At 37.4% G+C, this 27875-nt stretch overlaps 1 protein-coding gene across 1 annotated transcript in view; it reads left to right on the top strand.

Moving 5' to 3' along the window:
* Nucleotides 1-27875, top strand: part of CNTNAP4 (contactin associated protein family member 4) — a 238622-nt gene that overhangs the window by 184311 nt on the left and 26436 nt on the right. The window contains exons 12-15 of the mRNA XM_067315163.1: nucleotides 5980-6099; nucleotides 10189-10386; nucleotides 15149-15305; nucleotides 18617-18744. Coding sequence (XP_067171264.1) covers nucleotides 5980-6099; nucleotides 10189-10386; nucleotides 15149-15305; nucleotides 18617-18744 — 603 coding nt within the window. The remainder of the gene's footprint in view (nucleotides 1-5979; nucleotides 6100-10188; nucleotides 10387-15148; nucleotides 15306-18616; nucleotides 18745-27875) is intronic.

The following is a 27875-nucleotide window of genomic DNA, read 5'->3' as shown; positions in this document are numbered from 1 at the left end:
TTTTCGTGCCATATTTTTCATAATTGACACAAGCTGGTCAGTATTTTCCTCTTCTGTTGATAAAAATCTGTGTTTAATTTTTCTTTATTCATCACAACAAATAGTATATTTTTATTTTTTAAGACAATGAGATGTTACTACATGCATGTGTAAATGTCATCACAGGCTAAGCCTTAAGCACATGTTTATATAATTTGCTGAATCAGGGACTAGATTAGGAGAAGGCTGCAGCAGGGTGACTGGAACAAAGCTGGCATAAATAAAAAGGAGTTGGGCAATGCTGAGGACATCACATACTGATCTTTCACAAAATTTGGTATTACATTTAGGTAAAAGCTTTTTCAGGAAAAAAAGAAAATGTAGAAGGAGACATGTTCAGAAAAGAAAAGTGAACAAGGACATATCATTAATCTGCTCAATACTATGACTGTACTTTGATCTTTGTCTTAAACTAATTGAAAGTTATTGAACTAATTTCACAGGCGATGCTCCACATTTATACTGCTTTAAGCATGTTCTGGGTAGCAGAATAAATTGTTACTCTAGCCTTGATTATATATACATATAAAAACTATAAATCCTTATTAAAAATGTACCGGTAATTTTTTTAAAAATTCCAAAATTGCCCTCATTATCATATCAAAAAGAAGAATAACTGTGTCCAGAGAAAATTTTCCATACACAATTTACAAAATCTTTGTTAGCATATTTTATGAAACAAATATAAGTCTGTATACTGACATATTTTGAAAATCACTGACTCTAAAAAAACTGTGTATTAAAATATCACTTTTACAATGTCAGTTTCTGCTTGTTTTGTACTACCTAAGTTGTAAAGAATGCAGTGGCATAAATAACATGTTTAAGAAAAAGTAAATCCTTGTAGCAGGGAAAAGACATCAATAGTACAGATGCTTTTGAATACCACAGGGTATGGTATAAATCTATGACACCCCCAAAGTGAAGATAAATATGATTTGCTTCATTATAATTTGAAAAAAATGTATATTCAAAAAATTGGTGACATCTACGAGGACAAACGGAGGCCATCTTTTCCAAATGATTGGAACTCTCTGTGAGAAATATAATAATATGTTAAGAGTTACTGAGTTCTTCTTCAGTGTTGAAAAATATATGCCAAAGTTTTCTGGGATGCTTATCTATTATTAATAAAACACTGTATTTGTGGATAAAAAATATAATCCTGTTAGTATCTGATTGCAGTGATTTTAATAATGATTTCAAATTAATAGTCTTAGGGTTTTTTTGTCCATACTGTCATACTTCTGTACAATTTCAAAAGCAAAATATGTCCCTTGAATTCTAAAATAAATATTCTTTTAGTTATAAGCCTAGAAATAAGTTACTGATCTGGAAATATTACAGAATCACAGAATCACAGAATCGCTGAGGTTGGAAGGGACCTCTGGAGATCATCTAGTCCAACCCCCCTGCTCAAGCAGGGTCACCTAGAGAACATTGCACAGGATTGCGTCCAGGCAGGTTTTGAATATCTCCAGAGAAGGAGACTCCACAACCTCTCTGGGCAACCTCTCCCAGTGCTCTGTCACCCTCACAGTGAAGAAGTATTTTCTCATGTTAAGATGGAAGCATCTGTGTTTCAGTTTGTGCCCGTTGCCTCGCGTCCTGTCGCTCGGCACCACTGAAGAGAGTCTGGCTCCATCCTCTCGACACCCTCCCTTCAGATACTTGTACATGTTGATAAGATCCCCTCTCAGTCTTCTCTTCTCCAGGCTAAACAGGCCCAGCTCTCTCAGCCTTTCCTCATAAGAGAGATGCTCCAGTCCCCTAATCATCTTTGTGGCCCTTCGCTGGACTTGCTCCAGTAGTGCCACATCCCTCTTGTACTGGGGAGCCCAGAACTGGACGCAGTACTCCAGATGTGGCCTCAGCAGGGCTGAGGAGAGGGGCAGGATCACCTCCCTCCACCTGCTGGCAACACTCTTCCTGATGCACCCCAGGATACCATTGGCCTTCTTGGCCACAAGGGCACATTGCTGCCTCATGCTTAACTTGGTGTCCACCAGCACTCCCAGGTCCTTCTCCGCAGAGCTGCTTTCCAGCAGGTCAACCCCCAACCTGTACTGGTGCATGGGGTTATTCCTCCCCAGGTGCAGGACCCTGCACTTGCCTTTGTTGAACTTCATGAGGTTCCTCTCCGCCCACCTCTCCAGCCTGTCCAGGTCTCTCTGAATGGCAGCACAGCCCTCTGGTGTATCCGCCACTCCTCCCAGTTTTGTATCGTCAGCAAACTTGCTGAGGGTGCACTCTGTCCCTTCATCCAGGTCACTGATGAAGAAGTTGAACAAGACTGGACCCAGTACGGACCCCTGGGGGACACCACTAGCTACAGGCCTCCAACTAGACTCTGCGCCACTGATCACAACTCTCTGAGCTCTGCCGTCCAGCCAGTTCTCAATCCACCTCACTGTCCACTCATCTAGGCCACACTTCCTGAGCTTGTCTATGAGGATGTTATGGGAGACAGTGTCAAAAGCCTTGCTGAAGTCTAGGTAGACAACATCCACTGCTCTCCCCTCATCTACCCAGCCAGTCATTCCATCATAGAAGGCTATCAGATTGGTTAAGCATGATTTCCCTTTGGTGAAGCCATGCTGACTACTCCTGATCACCTTCTTGTCCTCCACATGCTTGGAGATGGCCTCCAGGATGAGCTGCTCCATCACCTTTCCAGGGATGGAGGTGAGGCTGAGTGGCCTGTAGTTCCCTGGGTCCTCCTTCTTGCCCTTTCTGAAGACTGGGGTGACATTGGCTTTCTTCCAGTCTTCAGGCACCTCTCCTGTCCTCCATGACCTTTCAAAGATGATGGAGAGTGGCTTAGCAATAACGTCCGCCAGCTCCCTCAGCACCCGTGGGTGCATCCCATCAGGGCCCATGGATTTCTGGGTGTCAGGTTTGCTTAAATGATCTCTAACCCAATCCTCCTCAACCAAGGGAAAGCCTTCCTTCCTCCAGACTTTCTCTCTTGCCTCCAGGGTCTGGGGTTCCTGAGGGCTGGCCTGAGCAGTAAAGACTGAAGCAAAGGCAGCATTCAGTAACTCTGCCTTCTCTGTATCTTTCGTCACCAGGGCACCCACCCCATTCAGCAAAGGGCCCACATTTTCTCTAGTCTTCCTCTTGCTACTGATGTATTTGAAGAAACCCTTCTTGTTGTCCTTGACATCTCTAGCCAGATTTAATTCCAAAAGGGGCTTAGCCTTCCTCATCGCATCCCTGCATACTCTGACAACGTTCCTATATTCCTCCCAAGTGGCCTGTCCCCCTTTCCACTTTCTGTAGACTTCCTTCTTCTGGTTGAGTTTTGCCAGGAGCTCCTTGCTCATCCATGCAGGTCTCCTACCTCCTTTGCTTGACTTCCTACTCATAGGGATGCACCGCTCTTGAGCCTGGAGGAGGTGATGTTTGAATATTAACCAGCTCTCTTGAACGCCCCTTCCTTCTAGGGCCCTAACCCATGGGATTCCTCCAAGTAGGTCCCTGAAGAGGCCAAAGTTTGTTCTCCTCAAGTCCAGGGTTGCGATCCTACTCAGTGCCCTCTGCCTCCTCGCAGGATCCTGAACTCTACCATCTCATGGTCACTGCAGCCAAGGCTGCCCCCGACCTTCACATCTTCCACCAGTCCTTCTTTGTTTGTTAGTACGAGGTCCAGCGGCACACCTCTCCTTGTTGGCTCCTCCACCACCTGTGTCAAGAAGTTGTCACCAATGCTCTTCAGGAACCTCCGGGACTGTCTGTGCCTAGCTGTGTTGTCTTTCCAGCAGATATCGGGGTGGTTGAAGTCCCCCATGAGAACCAGGGCCTGGGATCGTGAGGCTACTTCCAGCTGTCTGTAGAAGGCCTCATTGACTTCCTCTTCCTGATCAGGTGGCCTGTGGTAAACACCCACAACAGTGTCACCCATGCTAGCCTGCCCTTTAATCCTTACCCAGAAGCTCTCGACTCGCTCTTCATCCACCCCTAGGCACAGCTCAAATACATTCCAGTTGCTCTCTCACATAAAGAGCAACTCCACCACCTCGCTTGCCTGGTCTGTCTTTCCTAAAAAGCACGTAGCCATCCATGACAGCACTCCAGTCATGCGAGCTATCCCACCATGTCTCTGTAATGGCAATGAGATCATGGCCCTGTGACCGCACACATATCTCTAGTTCTTCCTGTTTGTTCCCCAAGCTGCGTGCATTGGTGTACAGGCATTTCAGAGAGGTGATCGAGCATGCAGGTTTCCCAGGAGGGATACAAGAGGATCCTCCACAGCCACATCCCATGCGCACTTCCCTGGCTGCATGCACCCGCTGGAGGCATCTCGACTTGAGCTGTGTTTTGCCAACTACCCTGTCTCTATAACTCTCCCCTTCCCACATCTTTCCTAGTTTAAAGTCGGCCAACCTGGGAAGGAGGACCTTTTGGCAAGGACACCTTGCCCCGCTTAGTGAAGTGGATCCCATCTCTCCCAAGCAGATGTTCATCTTCAAACAGGGTCCCATGGTCGTAGAAACCAAAACCCTGTTGCCAACACCAGCGGCGCAGCCAGTCATTAACTTGGAAAGTCTGTCTCCTCCTCCTCTCATCCATCCCCCTCACTGGCAGGATTGAGGAGAAGATGACCTAGGCTCCCAGACCCTTGACCACCATCCCCAGAGCTCTGAAATCCTGTTTGATGGTCTCCAGTTTGCCCTTGGTGTCATTAGCGCCCACATGGAAGAGCAGCAGTGGGTAATAGTCTAAATGAATTGCCATGTTTCTAAAATCTTCTATGCATTCACATTCCCAGGACAAAAGGCAAAATGGACATGTAACTGAATACGATCTCTTTTGTGATCTTTCAGATATAGCTAAGACTACTTACTGTAGGGGACTATAAATTTCTCTTTGAGGATGGCATGAATTGTGCATTCTGAATATTTCATTGAGTAAGCAATATTTAGTGAATGAAGCATTTATTATTGCTTTAACAGGGGACACCATGTAATGTCAGTAACCATCAGCCAAAAATTACAAGGAAACAGCATTGTCCAAACACTAGCTTCTTCTTAAAAAACAGCACCTCTTTTGGTTTACTTTAGTAGTATTTTTTAATCTTGCATTTTTTATAATAAACTGAATTTGTATAGAGAAAAATCTTATTGACTATGCATAATTCCTACTCAGTTGTGTTATTATCTATGTAGCCTTTGTAGCCTTTTTTTTTTTTTTTTAAGGTAATGGCTATTTCTTTTTGACAGTGCATTTTCTAGTTTTGCTAACAGTTAATTGGTGAATAGAATACACAGTACAGTTTTGAAAAGAAAGACCAGCATAGCATGACTGCTCGGTAGCAATGGATTGGCTAAACAAGAAGTTAAGCTAAAGCAGTCTTTCTATTTAATTACAAAGGGGGATTCAGAAGTCCCCTTTCCTGGTTTTCGATCATAAAGAAGTTGTCATAGACTTTTCATCAGTCCTTAACTGATATAAAGTATACATGACATGGGACTGAGGAGCTGTCATTTTGTCTTTGCTGATTTGGTGCTTTTTCTGCAGTCTCTGACAAGTCATTTGCCCTGCTATCTGAAAATAAGAAGTACACAAGCCAAAAAATGCCAGGAGACAATCAGAACATCTAGAAATACTGCTTGCCTTCTGTTGCATGTAATAAAAATAGTCTGTTTCCATTGAGGTAGTTCATTTTGCTATTTGCTCCCTGAAATTTCTAGTTTGAAATACAGAAAAAAATGCTTGAAAATGTCACTTTAGATCTTCCCTTTAAAGAAAACTAAATGTTCTTTACAAATGCAAATAAAATGTATAATTTTCATTGCGTGATTTCTTCTATTTCTTTAGCTGTGAACAAACACCTCTTCTTTTCCCCATACACAGGCCTATGCACTTTTTTTTTCTTCCCTGAATAAAATGTAAAATGATGCCATTACGTTTGTGATGGAATATGTTCTCTTACAGCCGTCTATGAGCAATCATGTGAAGCCTATAAGCACAGAGGGAACACTTCAGGCTTTTACAATATTGATTCAGATGGAAGTGGCCCCTTGAGACCGTTTCTTGTATACTGTAATATGACAGGTGAGGTGATAAACTTCCTTAACTCACAGTTCGGTCTGTATGCATGCTCATTATATAGAAACAAAATCTATCAAGTAAGAAGCCTCTGTAATGCATGAGTTTAATGTATACAGGCACAGCAAAATAAAGGTAACTCCTTAGCTCGGAATACTGGGCAAAGAATTAGACAGGAGATTAAAGTAATAACAGGATTCAGGCTCTGAATGGGTTCCTGTTGTGTTGTGCATAAATGGGATGTGCTCCATTTGGAGAGAATTTCATAATAGATCATTTTTCAGGGGGGCAGTTTTGTTTTAATTGAAGTTAGAGCATCTCCAAGGACATTTAAGGAAATGAGAGATAATTTATGTTGTATGACAAAATTACTGATTTTTTGCCTGCTAGCCTTATGAACAATTGTAATTCAGAATGGAACTTCCATTGTTCTGAGGAATGCAGGCATTAAACTGTGTCTTTCAAAATGCTAGTAGATCTTTTGGAGAAGGCAAATTCCACCAGCAGGATTCTCGCAGCCTTACCTTCAAGCACTTGACCTCCTTTTCTGCACTCGGTTCTTTGCATGTGATCATTTCTGTCACTAGAGGTTTTAGGTATCTGGATTTGTTATCATTCAGCTTTTTAACAAACAAGTTGTCCGTGTATGCCTATTGGTATATATCCTTCCAGTTAAACTTACATTGTTTAAACACCTTTCTGAAATTTAATATTATTTTATTTGTGTCTGTTTTCTTTTCTAATTAATTAGCTTCTTTTTTCACTTGGATCACTTTCCAGCCAAAATAATGGAAATATTTCATTGTTTTATGTGACAAAAATATGTTCTGTGAAAAGAGACTTTTACAGAGTTTTAACTGTTCAAAAGCGTAGGTGGTTGAGCCATGGATGAATTTGTTTTGAATACATCCTACATGTTAAGAACTTGACTTAGAAAGCTTAAAATAATCTTCTGGGTTTTTTTTTAAATGTTGTATATTTGTTTCATAAACAGTTTTCACATATTAAGGGAAAAGATCATGATCATGTTTATTTCTTGAGAAATTCGTAGAACTGTGCCTACCAAAGACATTGGTTGATTTTCACAGGAATCTAAAGAGTATTTATTATATATACTGAAATGGTAGAATTGTTTCCCTCAGTCTGTGCTAGTCTCCCCATCTCAGCTCCTGACTTTGGCTTGTAAAGGAAACTGTGCTTAGTCATAGTGGGTACACTTCAGATTAGCACAGGCCCTTGAAAAGAAATGCCTGTGTCCTGTGAGACTGAAAGAGACCAAAGAATTATGGCAGAAAGATGACTACTTTTTAAACTGGGTCTACCCCTCTGAGGTACAGTGCAGTGTCTGATTTATCCTTGTGTGTCCATGAACAGCTGTTCCTGTTTTCCTCAGTCACTCCTTGTTCACCACATTAAGCAAACCTCATTGATCAGTTCTTTGTCTCGCGATCCAACCTGACAGGATGAAACTTCTATATTTGTTTCTCTCACAGTTTCCTCATGACTGATATTCCCTTTTCCCACCAGAGGCAGGGAAGGCAGATGCCTGCATTTCTTGCAGCCCTGCCTTGTCTTTGACATTCATGTGGCTTTATTTTCGGGCAGCTGGGAGGGAGGTGCCTTTCCCCACTTTCAGTCTTGGAGGTCAGCTTTGAAATGAAAGGCTGTAGCCCAAAGTGCCCTTTAAGGTGACCAAACTTTTCAGTGACCTGCTTTTCTTTTTCCTTTGTACCATTGGAGTTGCAGAAATGAGTGGGATAGCTGACAAGTTTGGCTCTGAATTTCTGTGTTGAGCATATGTTTGTGTCTGTGTGTGTGTGAGTATGTGTACAAAAAGAAATATAAGTTTGTTATGCTTTCAGCTACCTGCTTTTTGATACCATGAGCATGTACTTAATAAAATTCTATAGCTTGGCCAAAATCTTACAAGCAATGATAATAAAGCTGCATGAATAGACTCCTTTTAGTATAATATTTCTTGAATAAGGATCACATCTTGATGTTTCCTTTAGTTTTTCTGATGAATAGTGTCCTTTAAGTGATCATCAGTTCTTTTCTTACTATAAAAATCTTTTAGTATCAGCCATGTGTGGCCTACAGGAAGTTAATGAAATAAGGTAAAACTCTATTAAATAGTTATAAATAGTAATATTAGAATGTTATTAATATTAATATTTTAATAGTTAGGAAAAATAATATTTCTCATATCCACTCAAATTACATCATCATTAAGTCATCAGAATATGGTGAACATGAATGTAGACTTGGCTTGACTTGACACAAGTCGGCTTTAACCAGGAACTTGCTCATCCCTACCTGGAAATAGATTTAATTAGGTGAGTTAGATTGCCACAGGCTTTGTAAGCGGAAGATGAAACAGCTAGAGCTTGATGCTTCCCTTTTCACAGTGTGAGGGGATTTAGCCAAGCTACAAAAAAGCAGAATCGTATTTTTACAGGTGGCCTTTATTGGCCAACTGTATTTATGGTAATTTATATTTCAGGGAACATGGAAGGTTTAATCTCTGTACTACCAAGCAGACTGAGTGCTTTTACACTTCCTTGTATGTGAACACTAAGAAACAGCAAGCAATGCCTTGCTATGGCACCAGCCAGTTTAATAATTTCTGTGTCTCAGGGTGTAGAAAAATTATTTTCTTTAGTACCAAACTAAATACGCAATAGTTACCCTAGGGCTCCTGGTAGATATTAATGTAATGACTTCATATCAGTATTGTAACATTAAAGTGAGTTCTTGATTTGTTTGGTTTTGCATTAGAGTAAGTTTTTGCAATTAAAAATGCTTTCCACAATCGTTGTAGAAAGCTGAATGAAAGCTTTTAATGTAAAAATATTTATGAGGTACAAATATAACTGAACAACTATTGATGTCCTCACTACCTTGTTCCCTAGTGTAGACGGATATGTCCAAGCTGGAGAAAGTCTATTTCTCAGTAGACTGTGCATATCCACATCATAACATATATTTTACCTTTTATAAACACACAGGATATTGTATCATTCAACTATTTGAATTATATTTGTACTTATATGTAAGTCTTTCCTGCTCTTTCATTACAAGAGCCTTACTTTGGAAGATATTTTTCCAGAAGGAATATTTGGAATATATCTGCTAGTGGTTTATGGAAAAAGTACTTCTCAGACACAATTCAGTTGCTACTGGAAGTAATATTTTGGCAATATTGTGCATGCCCCGGTTTAAATGAATCATTAGGCCTGTCTACACAAAGTAATGTAGTACAGAACTGTGTCACCCAGCAGTACCTGTGCTAATAATGAGCAGTATGTATTTTTCAGGGAAATTCGGTGCTCAGTACCTGAACTGGTACTTCATCATGTTACAGCACTGAGTCAAGTGGGAATACCATGGTGGTTATCGTAAATCAGTACTACCTCATGTGTTTGGAAGCAACTCTGTACTGAACTTTGAAAGTTCTTGAGTCCTGAAATTCTTAGGCTTTGACTAAATACAGATTTTGAATAGTATGTCAAGTAATGATTACTCCTTGATTTTAGATGGCTAGAAAAACCTTCATATTGTCTGGGTTTTGTAGTAAATGCAAAATCTGGAAGACACTTTTGCTTCTTTGTAAAACAGCAAAAGGGTGCAGGCTATTTTGTCAGACAGACTAAATTAATTCAAAAATATAATGATAAATGCAATGTAGATAGAATGTAGGATAGAATTTAGTGTTATTTTATGAACAGTTTAAGCCTGGGAGAAGTAACAATAATAAACATTATTTTTTTCTATTCTTTCATTGCAATTCTCCATATAGAATATGTCATATTTAGAAGAGAAGTATATGGATGTCTTCACTTACTCTTTTCTTCCTCAATATTTATACCAAGCTGAATACCTGTTACAGTTGTGGCAATCTAATTTTAAATAGAAAGAATGATTAATTGTTTTCATTTTGCTCAGTTATGTCTTGTTTCACATGCCCCAAAGCCTTTTTTTGTGACCAAAAATGTTACTTTAAACTTTGATAGATCTCTCCATACATTCTCTTTCCATTGCTAACTTTTGCAATTCTTTCATATTCTTTATTACTTTTCACATATGTTTCTCAAGATACAACGTGGACAATTATACAGCACAACAACACCAACTTAACCAGAGTCAAAACTGCTAATCGAGAGAACCCGCACACTGTGTTTTTCAAGTACTCTGCCAGCCTAGACCAGCTTCAGGCTACAATTAACCATGCAGAACACTGTGAACAGGAGCTTGCTTACCACTGCAAAAAGTCAAGGCTTTTAGATAAACAGGGTAAGTAAAGCAAATATATCTTATTATGTTGCATAGTGTTTTTTATTTAGTTCGATAGAGGTTATGGGATTTTGCTACTACAGAGTTTAAACAACTTTAAATATCTAGTTCTCAAATCCCTGTAAGTCGCTAGAGGTATTCGAACCAGAAAGACACTAATGTCAGTTTATGATGATCTTCATTCACAATATTAAGTACTCTCAAAGTGAATTTCCTTGTAAGTCTATTAAATTAACAGAGATTATTATTAACAAAGTCCTATTGGTGTGCCTGTCAGAGATTTTTAGGGAATTGCTAATTATTGAGGAAATATCTATTTCAAAGAACACAGACTAGTGCATAAATACCAGTAGAAGTTTGTTGAATGCTTTTGAACACTTATTGTTCAGTGTTTGTCATTAGTAAATAAAACTCTGATGACATTAAATTTCCACTGTCCGATATAAACAGTCCTAGAAAAAAAAAGATAATTAAAATGTGGATGAATGACAACACTATATTTGCTTTAATAGAAAAATTACTGGTGATCCTCTGACGTACTTAAATTAACTTAGGTAGTCAAGTTTACATCTTAACTCTCACTGATGAATATCTGCTGTTAACAGGCTTAAGTGTGAAAATCCATTTTAAATACTACAAAATAACTTGGGGAAAAAAATCCCATTGTTTTCTGTCTCTTGCAAAACTAAGCCAAATTGGTTGTCTTGTCTGCTAGAAGCTCTGAAACTTTTCCTTACATTTGTTTCTTGGCATTCTTTTCTAATAGCAGGGCAAGAGCAGAGAGGAGGCCTTTGAGTTCCCTGGTCTCTGGTTCACACTCTCACTCCTTTCTGTATATATTCTGCGTCCTTATTTGTATCATGGACATAATATTCCACCAATCCTTCCTTTATGTATGGACTCCAAAGTCAAGCTATGGTTAGGTGTTCAAAAACCCAATGGATACCAAGCAGAAGGTTTCAAGATTGCGCTCTCTAGGCATTTCATATCTTTTGGCTATTAAATGCCTTGCAGAGTAAGATAAAAAAAACAAAAACAAAAATAAACCCAGAAACCCCAGCAATCTGAATTAATCGGTTTGAGTCATGGAAAAATTATGGTCAGAGAAGAAGGAGGGAAGAAACCCACACAAGCAGGATTTTCCACTTTTTTTGCAATCCGCTGAGATTGCACAGAAATACAGGTTTTACTAGAAAGCTAAAGGAGTACAAGTCAATTATGCTAAATCACCCAATATTTAGAATTTTGAATGTTTAAGAGTAAATAAGCGTGTGAAAGTTCTTTGTGAGTTATGTAGATTTTCTAAAATCATTCTTAGTTAAAACATTAACACAGAATACAAATACAACTTCACATTCCTCCAAAGAGAGGATTTCAGTCAGTTCTGAAAGAGAGAGCACTAAGGTAAGAGAAAACTAGCATCTAGTGATGTTCAGTCTTGGCTTCTTTACTGACACTTCTAATAAAAGTCGGTGCTGAGTTTTCTGATATAAGGATGAGATATGAACACTTGTTAAAAAGAGAATTAGGATTTATGTTCCCTACTGCATTTCAAAGCAGCCAGAGACACATTTTTCTAACTTTTTAGAGGAAGTATTAGTTTTTCCTTATCTTCTTTTAGCATTCTTAATTAAAACACTTCTTTAAAAAAAAAATCAGAATTTTTACATTCCAGGATTCAGATGTGCCCTGTTCTATTTCAACTGTGATGACCGTGGGAGAAGATCCAATAAGGCTAGACCCTCTTTGAGACTTTCAGTCATACTAACGGGAGGCATCGAGGGAGTTCCTAGGGGAAGAAGCAGATGCCTCCTTGAGCAGTGCCGACTGCTCTGCGCTTTTGGAGAGCTAGCTACAAGGGGGAGAAAAAAGTGTTTTTTTTCCCCCCAAATCCATATGCTGGTACTTGTTTTTTCAAGGAATTCAGTGATTAGTGTGCTTAGTCTCAACGGTATCTACAGAAACAGATGCTGTTTTCAGCATCTAAACTCCATCAGCAGCAAACACTGGGAGTTTGCATGGAGTTTTGGAGCGTGTTGGCACCTGTCAGGTTTGACTATTAGCGGAAGATTAGGGCTATGTTTACATGGTGATCACTGTAGTGACTGTAGCTTAAGAAGACCTGACTGAGCCATCTTTAAACTGCATAGATCAGATATCTACCTCCGAATAGCACAATAATATAGAGATACGTACAGAATTAACTATATGAATCCTGTTGAGTTAGCTTCCACAAAGATATCTGTACACTCGTAGAAGTGCTGAAGATATCTACTTTAAAGCAAAATTGACAGTGCACAGATGAGCAGTGTTTAAAACTGGGATTTCTCTAAATAAACTGCAGTAACTGTGTTTTAAACATATCTTAAAATATTTTTACTTCAGTAAATATTTGGATTCTTTGAACATCTCAGAATGTAAGCTGCAAAATTTTTTTAGTGGGGCTGTGAGAGCCAGTATTTGGAAAAACCTCCAATTTCTCATCCCTTTTTTTCTACCAATATAAGTTTAGGACATTCTTTCACTGGAAGGGAGAACCTCAGAAGAAATCTAGGAACTTTTGAAAATTTCAAGGTCATGCCACCAGATGAAAGGTTTCCTTTCATCTCCTAAATATCATTCCAGTAGCATCCACTTGGCAAAAATTTGGATGAATTAGCAATCCTTTCTCACTTTCATTTCTTTCTACTTCAAAATATATTTTTCCACTGAGAAGTATGGAGGTAAGAGAGAACACATTATTTGTTCTCTGCAAAGAATATTAACTTCAGTTTTAAAACTGTTACTGAAAAATGTTTTTGAGAGCTTTGAAAGGAGATTTCTCACCTATTTCTATGCGAAAAGAAGTTTTGTTTATTATGAACATATTTAAACAGAAGGATTTGAAATGCTAATAGTTGTATTATCAAATTTCATACACAATTTAATCCCACCCACTTCTGTAATCTGTAACCTCCACTAGGTATGTCTGACAAATACAAAATTTGATGATAGTTATGTTAAGTAAATTTTGGGACATGCAGTGCAGACAGTAATTCTTAACTGACTGTATTTTAAGAAAACATTATAGTCAGTCAGCCTGTACAATATTTTGAAATCATGTCATGAAAGAAGTTACCTGCTACTACATCTATGTGTTTATTTGGAAGATACCCCTACCCCTTTTTATTAGCTTTATTTTGCTCTGAGCAATATTTACTGCTAAAGCAGAAATACTAATCTGGATTAATCAGTGTGAACTTGTTGTGTTTCAGTAAATACTCTCTCCTCACCCAACTATATGAACAAGTAACTCAGACCAGCTTTTAAATACACCCGAATATCCCCAGCCAAAGACTGGTAATATTAATTCATAACTACAATATAAGGTTTAGGGATGCTGTTGAAATGGCAGAAACACACTGCTTTTTATAGTCCTTGTTGTCGGAAGATTTTTAAAGTGATGTCTGATAAATTATTTATAAACTGTCTCCAGGTTTTCTCCCCCACTGTGATGTCTTGCGAACAGAAACACTGATATTGGGCATTGATGCCATTATGCAAGTTTGACTTTCCCAGAAACTGTTCTCACTGTTTTTTGGCCTGCTGGGCCGACAGTTGTGTGGTAATGAATGCAGCCAATATGTTTAGGAGCCGAGAGATTGTCAGCGTAACAGAGGTCTTATCTAACAGTGAGGTTTAATAAGCAGTGGCGGTTGTAAGTAAAGTTGAAACTAGGATAAATTCCAGCTTCTTCGTGGGGGCTTGCTGCTGAAAACGTAGAGTTTCAACAACAAAAAGAAGTGCATCTGTAAGGAGGAACTCTACCATTTAACAGTACTTGAGTTTCTTCTCATGCCCCGACTTTCATTCATTGCATCTTTTACCCTTTTTCTCTCTCATCTGAGATGGTTTATCTTTATGCTTCATATCTTTTAGCGATTATCTGCTCTGTATATTTTGTCTATTTATTGCTGTGCTTGCTTGGCACCATCTTTGAGCTGAATATGCAATACTGTAGCATTAAGGAAACATCTAGTTTTATCATTTTACTATAAACAATGCCGACTGGATGCACCCCACAGAGATGTAATAGGCTTGGGATACCTCATTTCTACTCACTGGATACATCTACTTGCTTATCTGACATAACCATTAATACAATTTCTGCTGTCTCTGAGTATATAAATTCTGAATCCATTGTGTGTGGTCTAACACCTGTCTTTGGGCATATCTGATTAACACCACACAGCAGTTCTGTTCATATGCTTAATATGCATCACAGACATATGTAGTACTCCGTAGTACACTTAGTAATGGGAGGAGTCGATTTCTGAGTAGCTTTTCTTTAACTCTTCACATTCCACATAGTGAAATTAGTAGTTTCATGATCTGAAATTGATCTTTACTTGGGAATATTAACTATTTTGATTTTTAGGGTGATGGCATCTCCTTTTTCATGGGCTATTTTAAAATTAATTACATAAATGGACTGCTTAAGACAAATGATTCTAATATCATGGCTGGTTGAGCTGGGGACTGTGAGTTCTCTTTTCCACTAATACAAGCAAAAACCTGTGACAATACCTGATAATGAAGTACTAAAATGAATGATTGGTTATCATTAAAGAAAGGTGGACAATTTTTTTCGGTTGTTGTTTGGACCTTTTAATTTGAGGGGTATTTTCTCTTGCTTAACATTTTGGAAAACTGTTCGGATGAGAAAAAGTGGGAGGAGCAGGAGATGAGATTGGGCATTGATTTTCTCTAACCTGACTTTTAGATGGGATGCCATTGAGCTGGTGGATTGGAAGAACCAATGAAACACAGACTTACTGGGGAGGTTCCTTGCCTGCCGTTCAAAAATGCACTTGTGGATTAGAGGGGAGCTGCATTGATTCACAACATTACTGCAACTGTGATGCTGACAGAGACGAATGGTGATTTTTGTATTGTTGTTTATTTGTGATAACTTTTTCTTGGCTAGCAAATCAAAAAAAAAAATATATATATATATATATATAGGCTTTAGCAGATTTGGAAAGCCAAGGCTGTTGTAAACTTAAATGACCACAGTATCACCTGCTTCCTTGGTATAAAACACAATTTCTCACCAAATTAGAACTGTGTACATTAAGTATTATTGTTAATTCTTTCACCTCATTTGGGGGGATATAAGGGCTATTTGGGGAGGGTTTAATTTTACACAGAGGCTGTACAGTTTTGGAGTAAATTGCATGTTATATTTTCAGAAGTTAAACTCATGTCTCTAGTATAACTTCAGTTATTAGAATTATAATACTGAAGGTAATTAAAGCTAAACTATGAGGTTCCAGGGGGAAAAAAAAATGAGTTGAAGATTTCAAGGAATTTCTAGCCTAATTTTTAGTTACACTTAGTTAGGCTTTTTTACCTCAAATTCGAATAGGTTAATTATCTAAAACTTAGATAATTGAATTTGGAGGCAGTTGATATCAGCAAAACCAAGCATTCATATGAAATCCTAGTCTGAGGGAATGGAAGTATTTCTAAAATGTAGATCTTCTGCTTATACCTGAAATTCATCTTGTGTTATTTATGATCCCATTTAAATAAGTAACATCAGAAATGAGTCCCTGTTATGATGTCAAATCTGAACCTGAGCTTTCATTTAAAATATTAGATCCAGCTTTCTCAATAATAGTTGTAGGGCAGTGTAGGTACTTGATTCAGCAGGCTAGGACATTTTAAATTAAAACTTAATTGTTTAAGAAACTTTTAAACTTTTAAAGCATATTTAACTTCTATTAATCCTGTTCAATGAGTAGGTAATGCATACACATTAATATATGCACCTTTTAATAGTAGTATCTGTTTTTTGTAAAATGAGGAGAGTTGTAGAACTGAGAGGTCTAACACTGGGAAGGAGAATAGAATAGGCAAGGAAGGTGCTTAGGAATGTCTCGATGTGTAGAAAATTAAGTATTTAGCTTGTATTGTCCTCAAACTAGATATCACTCTTCCTTTAAAGGAGCAGCTAGTGAATTTGGTTTGAAAATGTTGATTCTCTGATCATGAGTAGGGAATTTGGCAGATACAGAAATAAGAATACAACAAAGGACTCATCAAAATTCTTTACAAGCATCATAAGTTTCCATAGATTTACAAACAAAAAGAACATACATCTGCAGTAAAGTTCACTAAGTAGTATCTGCTGTGTTCATTCTACTAAAGAGCTTAAACAAAAACCCAGCAGACTAAGAATTTCCCTATTATTGTGCTACATAAAAATATAAGCAATTTATGATTCCCAAATGCAAAATAAATGTTAGAAAATAAGCACATTTTGACAAAGGATTTTGAATAGTTGCTAGTATATGTAATATATTCTTGCTCAATTTTGTCATTCATTTAATCCATGCTCACATTCATATGCATATTTTATGATACCATACTTGTGTATTAAGTAGATAGGAGATTTTCTAGGTACAAGTCAAGGATGCATGTCTCCACTATAACCAGTCTGAGTAATTTGTATATGTTGATGAATATATTTCATAGAAAAGATAATGGCTCCAGTATTTATATTTCTATATGTATCCACTTTTGACACTTTAATTTTCACTTTAAATGAAGGGACTTATCCCAGTGACTTCATTTTTTATGGAGGCTATGTTTAGATTCATTCTGGTAGCTGTGCTTAACATCACATTTGAATTCCTAGAGACAAGTGATTTGAATCAGTTGCTTCAGTGTTGCTCATAGGGCAGGGAGTGCAGGTGGAAGCTGTGCCTGCTTGAGATGCTTTCTGAATGAGCACGCAGAACCAGAGTTACACACCATATGGTTCTGAGACGTGGTCTTGATTTTGTGCGTTCATAGTAAAATATATCTGATTTCATAGACTGGATACAGATATAGCCATAAAAGCCCTTATTTGACTACTTGAAAACTCAAAAAAAAGTCTAAAAAACACACTCAACCTGAAAAGAGAGTAAAAAAAAAAAGTCTTCCTAAAGATCTATGAAAAGGCAGATCCTCTCTGCAGAAGAGGTAAGGCAGTTTCCTCTCAGTTTCCCTTTATTTGGAACACAGTTTTATGCCAAGCAAACACCTTTACTGATTTTTGTCAGTTCTAATTAGAAATGTGCAGTATCTCACCTCATCAAAGATTAATGTAAAAGTTGTTTTTGAGTGTTTTGCATGGTGTTGCAAAATGGATAAACATAAATTGCCTATGGAGAAAAGACTGGTGATGATAGTAAGGGTGAGAGAAAAAGATCACTAATTTCATTCGGCTCTAGGAGGGAATGTCTTCCCATTCCCTCAGTGCCAGTGTATAGAAGGCTGAGAGACTGGGTTGCTAAACCTAACCACACTCCCAAAGAGACATGGCTTGCTGACTGGATGCGTGTCTAGCATTTAATCTCTGAGCAGTGTGAATTCCAGATCGTCTCCCCACTGAGTTCCTATTGTTGTCTCTGAGCTATTTTCTTTGTCCATTAAGGGAGAATTCTGTTAGAAATAGATTGGATGGAAGGATTGAATTTTCCAAAATGGTCCTGGGTGATTAAATGTTTCCATGTGTTTGGTGAAAGCAATTTTAGGGCCAACACTGGTATTGTATGAAATTCAGTAATTCAGTTCTGACACTAAGTTAACAAAGATATTAAATAAAGAATTCTGCCTAAGATCAGAAGTACTGTGCATGTGCTCAAAGTGCTAGACTGCATATTTCCTTTTCTGCAAATTACATATTTGAAGCATAAAATGCTTTTGCTGTAATCCCAGCATGACTTCTTAATTTTCTATGTGATCTTTTTAAACTTCATCAATGTAGAAAAGGAAAAAGAACATTAAACTTATTTGAAAGTTATACTAAGTCTTTTAGTTTTTAACACTGAAGAAACATACCATGATAGATGCAATACTTCCTCAGCAACATGAAATTATTGACATGTGCATATACATTGGTTTAGGCAGCCAGTTAGGTACCTAATTATGTCAAATACAGTACCTTGTGCTTTTGCAGACGAGCACAACCATAAACATGCCACTTCTCATGCAATTATTTACAGTCCTCTAAATGACCACAATATCGATAGCAAAGCATACAGAAGTATGCTCACATTTATATTCACAGTCACTCTATTGCCTATATCATGCAGCTCTTTTCTGAGAATTCTTTCTTCTTCCTCAAAATGTATTAATAATAAGGAAATGTGTTTATCAGAAACATTTAGAAGAGTTCTGGTTTCGTTTTACCTTTCAGGACTAATGATACTGGATTCCTCTCCTACAAGGAGCATCTACCAGTAACTGAAATTGTGATCACAGATACTGACAGACCAAACTCTGAAGCAGCTTACAAGCTTGGGCCTTTGCTTTGCCGGGGTGATAGTAAGTAACAACTGCAGAGTTTTGCTAAGTAACGATGGGTTTTGATCACCATAAATTTTAAATGTTGTATGATAAACAGGCTAAGATATTGCTTATTCATCCATTTTTTTAACTAATTAGAAAGGAAAAAGACAAAATGTCACTGTCCATGAGAAACCAGGATAGAATTTTTAAAAGATACATTTATAAGCCTTATATATCTGTAGTGAAGACAGGAACAGTTAGTATAGTTTTCAAACAGAAATTTTGAGGACAAACTCCAGTGTTTTTGTGTGATTTCAATTCAGTTATTAATGAAACATTACATTAAGAAGAATTAATAGTTGTTTACCATATCTCAGGAGAATCATGCCCATTACTAGATATGCATGCCTCTGTCACCAAACCTTATGTATATTAACTCCTCTGAGTACCTGTGCAAGTAAGAAAACTGTACTAAGGGAGATTAGGTCAGTATACACTGTATTTATGAACAAAATTTCAAATCTAAGAATTTAAAAATTCAAAAGATATCTAGTATTTCAAAAGTAAAGATAATACATGCTGAAAATGTATGTACAGCAACTAGAAAATGACTAGGTCTGAAGAATCATTGAATGGTAATGAGACAACTGGATAAAATTTGGTATCTTATTGAAGATTTATGATGACATTTATGATTTCATCAATTAACATCTTCCTGTCAAAGAACACAGATCTATTTTATGTTCAGTAATAAACTATTGAACAAAATTTTATGGCTGCTAATATTGTAATCAAAGGTGAGGAGAAACAAAATATAGGTCATCCTAAAAACCTTGACTGATAAGTTGAAGGGGCAGGATTTCTGTCTGTAGTTTAGGGAAGGGCTAAAGATATTTAATAAACCTCATTTTTTGCATCAAATGTTATCCTATTAATTTTCATGAACCTCACTATTGCTTCAGATAATTACAAATTACTATTTTTATTTGTTATGTGACTGTCCTCTTTCATCACATGATGTGTTTGTTTTTCAAATTTCTTCAGCCTTTATGAATAAGGGGAAATGAATACCTATAAAGAAATACTGAGGTTTACTCAAGAGACTGCATAGATAAATGCATAGAAATCAGAGTGTGTTCATTTTTATGTCATCTCTGCTTTCATTCCTGTGACTTGTCAGGATGATTATGCCTGAAAGATTTGTTAACAGATGTGTATTAACAGCAGTGCATTCTAATTTACTTATGAAAATTCATAAAGCTCAAAAATACAATTTGGAGCTTCCTTTTTACTTCTTTGAAACCTGAATGTGAACTAACTGATTTTTTTATGCTCCCTGTCATAGAACTATTAAATCATGGAGATATGATATGGGATAATTCAGATTGGAAGGTTCCTCAGGAGGTCTCTAGCCCACCCTCCTGCTCACAGCAGGGTCAGCCATGAGGCCAGACCAGGTTCCTCAAGGCTGTGTCCCGCTGGGGCTTGAAAACCTTGAGGGATAGAGCCTACACAAGGTCTCTGGGCAACCTGCTCCACTGTTTCACCGTCCTCATGGGGAAATATCTTTTAGTTATATCGTCTGAACCTCTCTTGTTTCAACTTATGCCTACTGTCTTTCATCCTCCTGCCAGGCACCACTGGGAAGAGCCTGGCTTCATCTTTTTGATGACCTCCTCAGAGGTTTTGGGGGGCTGCTGTGAGGTCCTCCCGGAGCTGTCCCTTCTCCAGGCTGCACCAGCCCTGTCCCTCAGCCTGCAGGGCAGGACAAGTGGTCCAGCCCTCACCAGCTTGGTGCCCCTCCACTGAACTCGCTCCAGTTCATCAATGTCTTTCCTGTACTGGGGGCCCAAAACTGGACCCAGCATGTAGATGCAGTCTCAGGAGTGCTGAGCAGTGGGGCATAGCCATGTCCCTCCACAGCCTGGCCTGTGCCCAGCTTGCTGCCCCACCAGGGCCCAGGGCCTCTCGGCAGAGCTGCTCCCAGCCCTGCAGCGCCCAGCCTGTGTCACTACAAGGGGCTCTTCCTTCCCAGGGAAACTTGGCATTTTCCATGTTCTTAAGGTTCCTGTCAGCTCATTTCTCTGTTCTGTCTAGGTTCCTCTGGATGGCAGCTCTGCCCTTGAGGCTATTGACTGGTGATCCTGGTTTGGTACCATTTGCAAAAAATAATACTGAGCTGTGCTGTAATTTAGGATTAGATGGTGTTTTATTTACCTTAAAAAATTGCACAGAAAAAGAATCAGGGACAATGACAAAAATGGAGCGGAAGTACTTACAGTTCATGTACTATTAATAAGTGTGGAAGAATTCCATCTCACTGCTTACAAGTTCCCAGCCATTATTAATTATGTAACCTGATCTCAATTATCACAAATCTTAAAATATGGATTCCAACTAGTTTTCCTGATGCATCATTAAAATATACACACAGCACTGACACCCAGTGACATCCCTGCCTTTATTTGATGTTTTCTTAGTCTGAGTGGTTGAATTGCTATAAAATTTCATAGTGATGCTGAAAGATCACAGTGTTTCTAGACAGGCTACTGTAGAGAACTCTAATATATCATGAGGAGAAGTACAAGAAGAAGTCAAAGTCTGAATGTCAGAAAAATAGTTTTATAAAGTCAGATGATATTATAGAGTTTGGCTTCGGGAGAAGCAATTTGGGATTGAAATAATCTCAGTGAGAAGAGCTTTCCAATTGTAACTGTTAATGGTAATAATACAACAAAAACCTTGAAAAGGAACGTTCACTTAGGTTGTTTAATAGGAAAAGTAAGAATAACGTTTTTTTCAGACATTTTCAATATGCCATTAAGACAAAGATTGAGAGAGATGGAATGCTTTCAGGGAGGTAGGGGCTAAAATTTAAGAAAACAACACAGAATTTCTGAAGTTAAAAGATGTGCAATCATAGAATTGTGACATAAAAAAAAGGCAAGGTATTGAATAAAACTAATAATACTAGAAATGTTTGAATATATTCACTAGAAATTCTTTACTGTGATCTTTACATTTAGGCAGGGATATACATAAGGAATATTTTCTTTAAAATTCAGTTTTCCAGAAACTATAAAAAGCCATGAGTTATAGTAGTTGTTAAATTTGAAGCCAGACAGAACGCAATCAAGACTAAACTTTCTTGTAAGATCAGGGATAGTTAGTAGCATTTTGAAGCTTCAAGAAGGAAGCAGATTATTTTCTAATCTGAAATGGCATACATCTATGAGGTTCTAATTAAAAGCATTTTAATGACTTTTTTTTGTTCTGCACCTTTGGGTAGGTGGAGAACACAAGATTTGTGGCAAATACCCATTTCTCAGAAGTGCTGTTAAACAAGGAAAATAGATATTCTTGGATTCACAAGTATGATTTGAGTGCTCTCCAGAGAGATTATTGCTTATTTCTGCTTCTGTCACTCTCAAAAACTAAATTATAATTCTACCTCATAGGGGACATCCTCTTATTAAAAATGTTTTTATTCTTTCTAACAGGCATAAATTCTTCAAAATTAATCACTGGCATACCGTATAAAAAGATGTGGGGAAGGTTTACTTGTATTTGTGATACACACACTTGATATGTCATCAAATGATTCAAACCCCAAAGACTGTAAATTCTCATGACACCAATAATCTGTTCTTTGTAGAACACCTATTTAGAGATAAAAATAACTGTTTATGTCAACAGAAAAATAAAGTAGATCCATAAATAGTTCAGAGAATTGAATTGTCGTAAATCATGCACTCTGTTTGACTGAGTTTCCAGATTGGACATACTTGATTAGGTATTTCTAAAAAGTTCTGCAGCATAACTCAATGCAGACCAGCAAAAGTTGCCCTTGTGTGATTGGCTGCTTTTTATTTTTACTCTTTTATTTAACATTGCACAACTGTATTTAACCTCTTTATGTTAGCTTTATTGATTAGTTCTCTTCAACTCAAATGTGTTACTTATAAGCAGAAAGCAAAACCATATTTGCAAGACCAAAGGAAGGCAGAATAATCTAATATTAGAAACAATAATAACAACAGAAATACCAGTATTTTTTCATTTTATTTATAAAGTTTCATTTAGATATTAATGATATTTCTCAGCTTTTGTGATACAGCTAGATATCTGTATTTCCAAGATGCTAAAATGCAGTGAAAAAAGGAATGACATTCTAGGAGAATTTGGCCATTCAAAGAAATTAGGCCATAGGATTTGGTGACACTCAGCTATGTGCACACAAGCAACATTCACCCTTTTCTGTCACCTTTAAAATATATTATTGATTCATCTCTACATTCCCTCATAATTTTTTGCTGCAGACAATATGTCTAATAAATTATATGTCAGCATTGCTGGTATCAGATTTGAAATGGTAACTAGATTTAATAGCTAGATTTAATGAAACTTGAGATCTAAATTAATCTATGATCAACTGAGTAGGACAGTCAGAAGAATTTTTAAGCATACAAGGACAAAAGAAACCTTTGGGCCATTAGTAGATAGAAATACTATGGTTTTGACCAAAACAGGAGATGTGTTTCATGATTTTTTTTCAGTATTTGAACAAAAGCCAGATGTTGATAAAATTCTAATAAAGAAAGTCAGTTAATAAGGGCAGACTTTTCAAAATCAACAGCATTCAAATTTTTTTTCTTAAGAGTTGTCTGAAAACTCTCTGATATATTACTAGCAAGTTCCAGTAAAGATTGGAACATACAAGTATTTTCGAAAGACCGGAAGAAAACTAATGTGCCAATATTATGGGTAATAAATGGGTAATTATAATCTGTCAGTATGGGATTGATTCCTGGGCCAAAAATAAGATTGTTGATATAGATCTTAACTGAATAAAGCATAATATAAGGATAATGCAATATAATGGAAAGGCAATATACCATTCATCATAAGTTTATATATGAATGAACTTGGTCAAACTTTTGAGGGACCAGTATTATGGCTGGTAAAAGTGGTAGTGGTGAAGTAAGATACTTGGAATTCGGTAAGACATTTGACAGATTATCACATACTCTGTTGACTAAAAAGTATTAGAAACACACAAATTCAATTGCAAGCAGATAGTTTTGCAGATAGTCAGCAGGTAGTTGCAAGCAGATAATCCATTCAGTCTGAATTCCCAGTTTGACATTATATATACGTATATATATGTCTGACATTCTTTAATGGATATGAATGTTGAATAGGTATTCAACAATAGGTATTCAACAACAGGTATACCCACTGTATTAATGGGTTGTAGGTGATATCATTATTGATGGCAACACACTAACTTCCTAAGTTGATCATCAGCCAAAAGGTCTGTTCCTCTTGTTTACAGTAGCCTGAGAACTCAGGGCATGTCTCTTTGCTGTTAATAACAGATGTATTTGCATACCAGGTGTCCACCTGTTCCTCATGCTTAGGTTAACAATGTCAATTCATTTTGTCCAAACCTAGGTCTAATCAACACTATTTTGGCCTTTTTTACTGTTTTCTGGGTAGTTAGTCAAATAATTTAATACAATTAGGCATGCCTACATGCCTACAATTTTTAACTGTGTAGATACAATCTAAGGTTACAGGATTGCATTAAGGGGTTGAAAAGATGCATCTTTTAGGGAAAGCCTCATGAGCTCAGTCTGTCTGCTTAACTCAGATGAAGTCTGAGGTGTTATGTTCAATTTAAATGGAGTCTTTCATGTAGTAAGTACTTGAAAATAATGTTTTTAAAGTCATGAGAGAAAATCAGGCAAAGATCTAGTGGCTGGGATTTGAAGCTAGGGAAATAGAATTAGCATATGTGCATACATAAGCATATAACTTGACAGTAAGAGCAATCATGGATTTCCCATCAATGGATAATTTCTTTTTAATCCAGATTGAGGATTTTTCCTAGAATAAATGTTCTTTTTCAAACAAGAATTGATTCAGGGAAATTATACAGTCTGTGTTATATAGGAGGTCAGACTAGATGATCACAGTTTTCCCTTCTGGTCTTTTAATCTATGACTTATAATAAGCTGCAATGTAGCGGAGCTGGAAGTAGTGATACAGATGGGGCAGCTGTACTCCACAAATTCTCAAAGGCAAACAGTTGCCAGCTGGCCAGATTTTAGCTTTAGAAGAAGCAATTTGCACACTTCTCAGTAATTCTGCCTTCCTTATTGCTCTGCTGGGTGAAGGGAAACTTTTGCACGTAGCAAAGCTGACTGTGCAAATATGAAGGAAATAGATGTGACTCAATTATGTAATAGATCGTGATTGTTTTCTTGCCTTGTTTTGCACAGGAATGCAGCAAAGCAACATTCCCCCCACCCCCATCCACAAATCCATTAGCATGCAAAGAGTGTGATCACATAAGTTAAAGATCAGTTTTAGAGGCAAGACAAAGAGCACCAGACTAAAGACAACAGGATATATCCAGACCTGGTAATTTCATTGAGATCAGATAAGCTGAACAGTTTATGCCCTATGCTAATAGGATCCACAATTTACAATGAGCATACTTTGTTCAGTATTACCCTTCTATATTATTACTACGGTGCATTTATAATCTAATCATGGTGACATTTCAATGATATTCAAAGATCCTGTTGACGGACCTGTGGCCAGAAGCTGGCTCTTACATAGAAGAGCACTTTGCGTTGGAAGCTCTCTGGGTGCTTTGTAAATGTTTCACAACATCCTTCTCAGGGACAGAATATGGAAAACCTGGAAGGCAGCGCAAATAAAGCATCTTCTCAAAGACAACAACCTGCTTGAGAAGTCAACTAGGACCTCCAGGTTAACAGCAGTGTGCTTCAATTACATCTCTCCATAAGAGATGGGCATTATTTTATGTGTCATGTCAGTTAGAGGTTTGTATTGTTTCGGGGAAAAGGGAGACTGGTAAAAAATATTTATAGAAAATGTTGTTCTGCAACATAAGAACAGTCAATTATTTCCTGCTAAAAAGTACTGTGTTTATTTCCCATGCCTTAGCACTCACTTTTATCCCTGCTGGAGTTTCACACTAAAAGAATGAATGACACAACACTTAAAAGTATCAACAAGAAATTGTTAAATTAATGATAAATTCTGTTTTGATGAAAAACTTGGAGAGCTCTACTATATACATTTACACAATTGGTTTGAAAGAGTCATTTTTATTATCTTGGCAACATTCAAATGGCTAATTTATCTGTCTCATTCCCATTTTTCCCTTTTTCACATTATATTTTCAAGCTGGTATATGCCAAACACTAAAGTATTTTTTGCAACATATATAATGCTATTTTTTTTTATTTATAACAAACAAATCTGCCTTCTGCTTTTGCTTTTTTTTATTCGCAGGAAGACTGTATTCTTACTACACAGATAAAATGCTAAATACTATTGATTTCTTATCTACATGGTGATTGTCAATTACAGAAAACTCAGCAGGAGACAGTGAGACAGATGCTGTAAAATGAAGAAGTTTTTTCCTATCCTGCTTTACAACAGCATAAGATACTTTCTAATACACTTTTCATAGATATGCATTTATCCTGTTTTATTCGTACAGTATCTTAACATGCACAAACCACATAATTTTCAGGGCTGGGAAAAAGAGCAGTTGGAGAAGTCAGGTGAAATTAAGACAGAAAGAATAAAACTTCTCATTTTAAGGACAGTTTTGAGAGTCTTAGTGTAAAAACAAAATTGTCAAAAGAGAGGGAGTATTCAACCTACCTTTTAGGTCACTGTATTTCATCAGTGCATTTGACATAGCTCAACTCTGCCCTCCCACAAAGACTCCAATCTGATCTGCAAGGATCATTCAAATGCTTCACTGAAGCTAATTGTGTCATTACTCTACTGGACTGTTGCTGCTGCTATTGTTTCTGTTCTAATTACAAGCAATGTTTTACCAATTTTGTATAAATTACTAGTATTAAACTTCCTATTGTGTTTGAATTACTGGTAATAGCCAGCCCATTGTTTTCTAAATAGTTGTTATATTCTTGAGTCATAATTGCAGCAAAGTTCTGCTCTGTGGGAGCCATGACCTGAAACAGTTGAAAAACATGGGCTTAAAAATGATTCCAGTGCGTAAGGCTGTTGTCTTCAGCTCATGGTGTTTTGCACAAAATGATAAGCTTACTTCCACAGCTGCCACAGAGGAGCCCGTCGTACAGCGTGGGAGAGTGAGGTGCAAAGCTTCTCTTTTCTTTCCCAGTCCTTAGCCATCTGTTCACAGCTCTGGCCTACCGTGCAAAAATTGCCCTGATGGCTGCTCTAACTTGTGATGGCTGGCAGTGGTCCCAAGTGGCTAGTGTCGCAGCAAGCAGTTGCCAGAATAAAAGCATATCCTGCCATGCTGCTTTTCCAGGTGCAGGATTGGAACCCTGATTAAAACTCTGTTAAAAAGTCCGGGGGGATGCGTGAGGGGACTTCGATTTTATTTCAGTGAGCTGTGGATCAGGCCTGCTTGTACTGCAGGCTTTGATTCTGCAGTAAGAAAGGAGTTTGCAAGTCTGGGCTTTTTTTCAAAATCTGGGAGTGCCTGGAGCAAAAATCATACTTTTCCATACTGTTTAGAATCAAATCACAGTGTTATCAGGAGAATGTGCACTGGCCTTGTTCAATTAGATAAGAAGGTATTGAATGCCTCATTTGATTTAGAAAGCAATATAGCTTAATAAAGAGACAGATAAATCTGTAAGAATTCAGCAGTAATAACAAGGTATTTCTACTTGAGCAGCATAAAGTAGATAATGTCCTCATTAGAAGAGAGTGCTTTTAGAGATTATTACGTATGCTTTTTAATAATCAAGAACAAAATTTAGCACATTATAATTAAATGCCAGCTTAAAGAAAAACAAAACCAGTGGAACATCTCTGTATCTGATCTTGTAACCTTTTCTCAAGTAAAGGTGGCTTATGTTGGAATCATCATGTAAGAAAGAGTGCATGTAAATCTCTAAACTGCAGTCAATTAAAAGACAAGTATTGTCATAAAATTTAAATATTTAATTCTTTCCATAGGAATTATTGGGAACTTTATCCTGCTCTGTGTTATCCGGCAAAACCTCATTGGACGACAATAACAACATGACTGTGTTCCTCGTGATTTGGGAAATACATATAACCACTGTCACAGCAATTGTTTATATCAGCTATTGTAGATATAGTACTTCATTCAAAGCTGC

Source organism: Apteryx mantelli, chromosome Z (assembly GCF_036417845.1).
Source record: "Apteryx mantelli isolate bAptMan1 chromosome Z, bAptMan1.hap1, whole genome shotgun sequence".
Classification (NCBI taxonomy): Eukaryota; Metazoa; Chordata; class Aves; order Apterygiformes; family Apterygidae; genus Apteryx; species Apteryx mantelli.
Note: the sequence above shows the minus strand (reverse complement) of the source record. Positions and strands in the feature narration are given on the sequence as shown.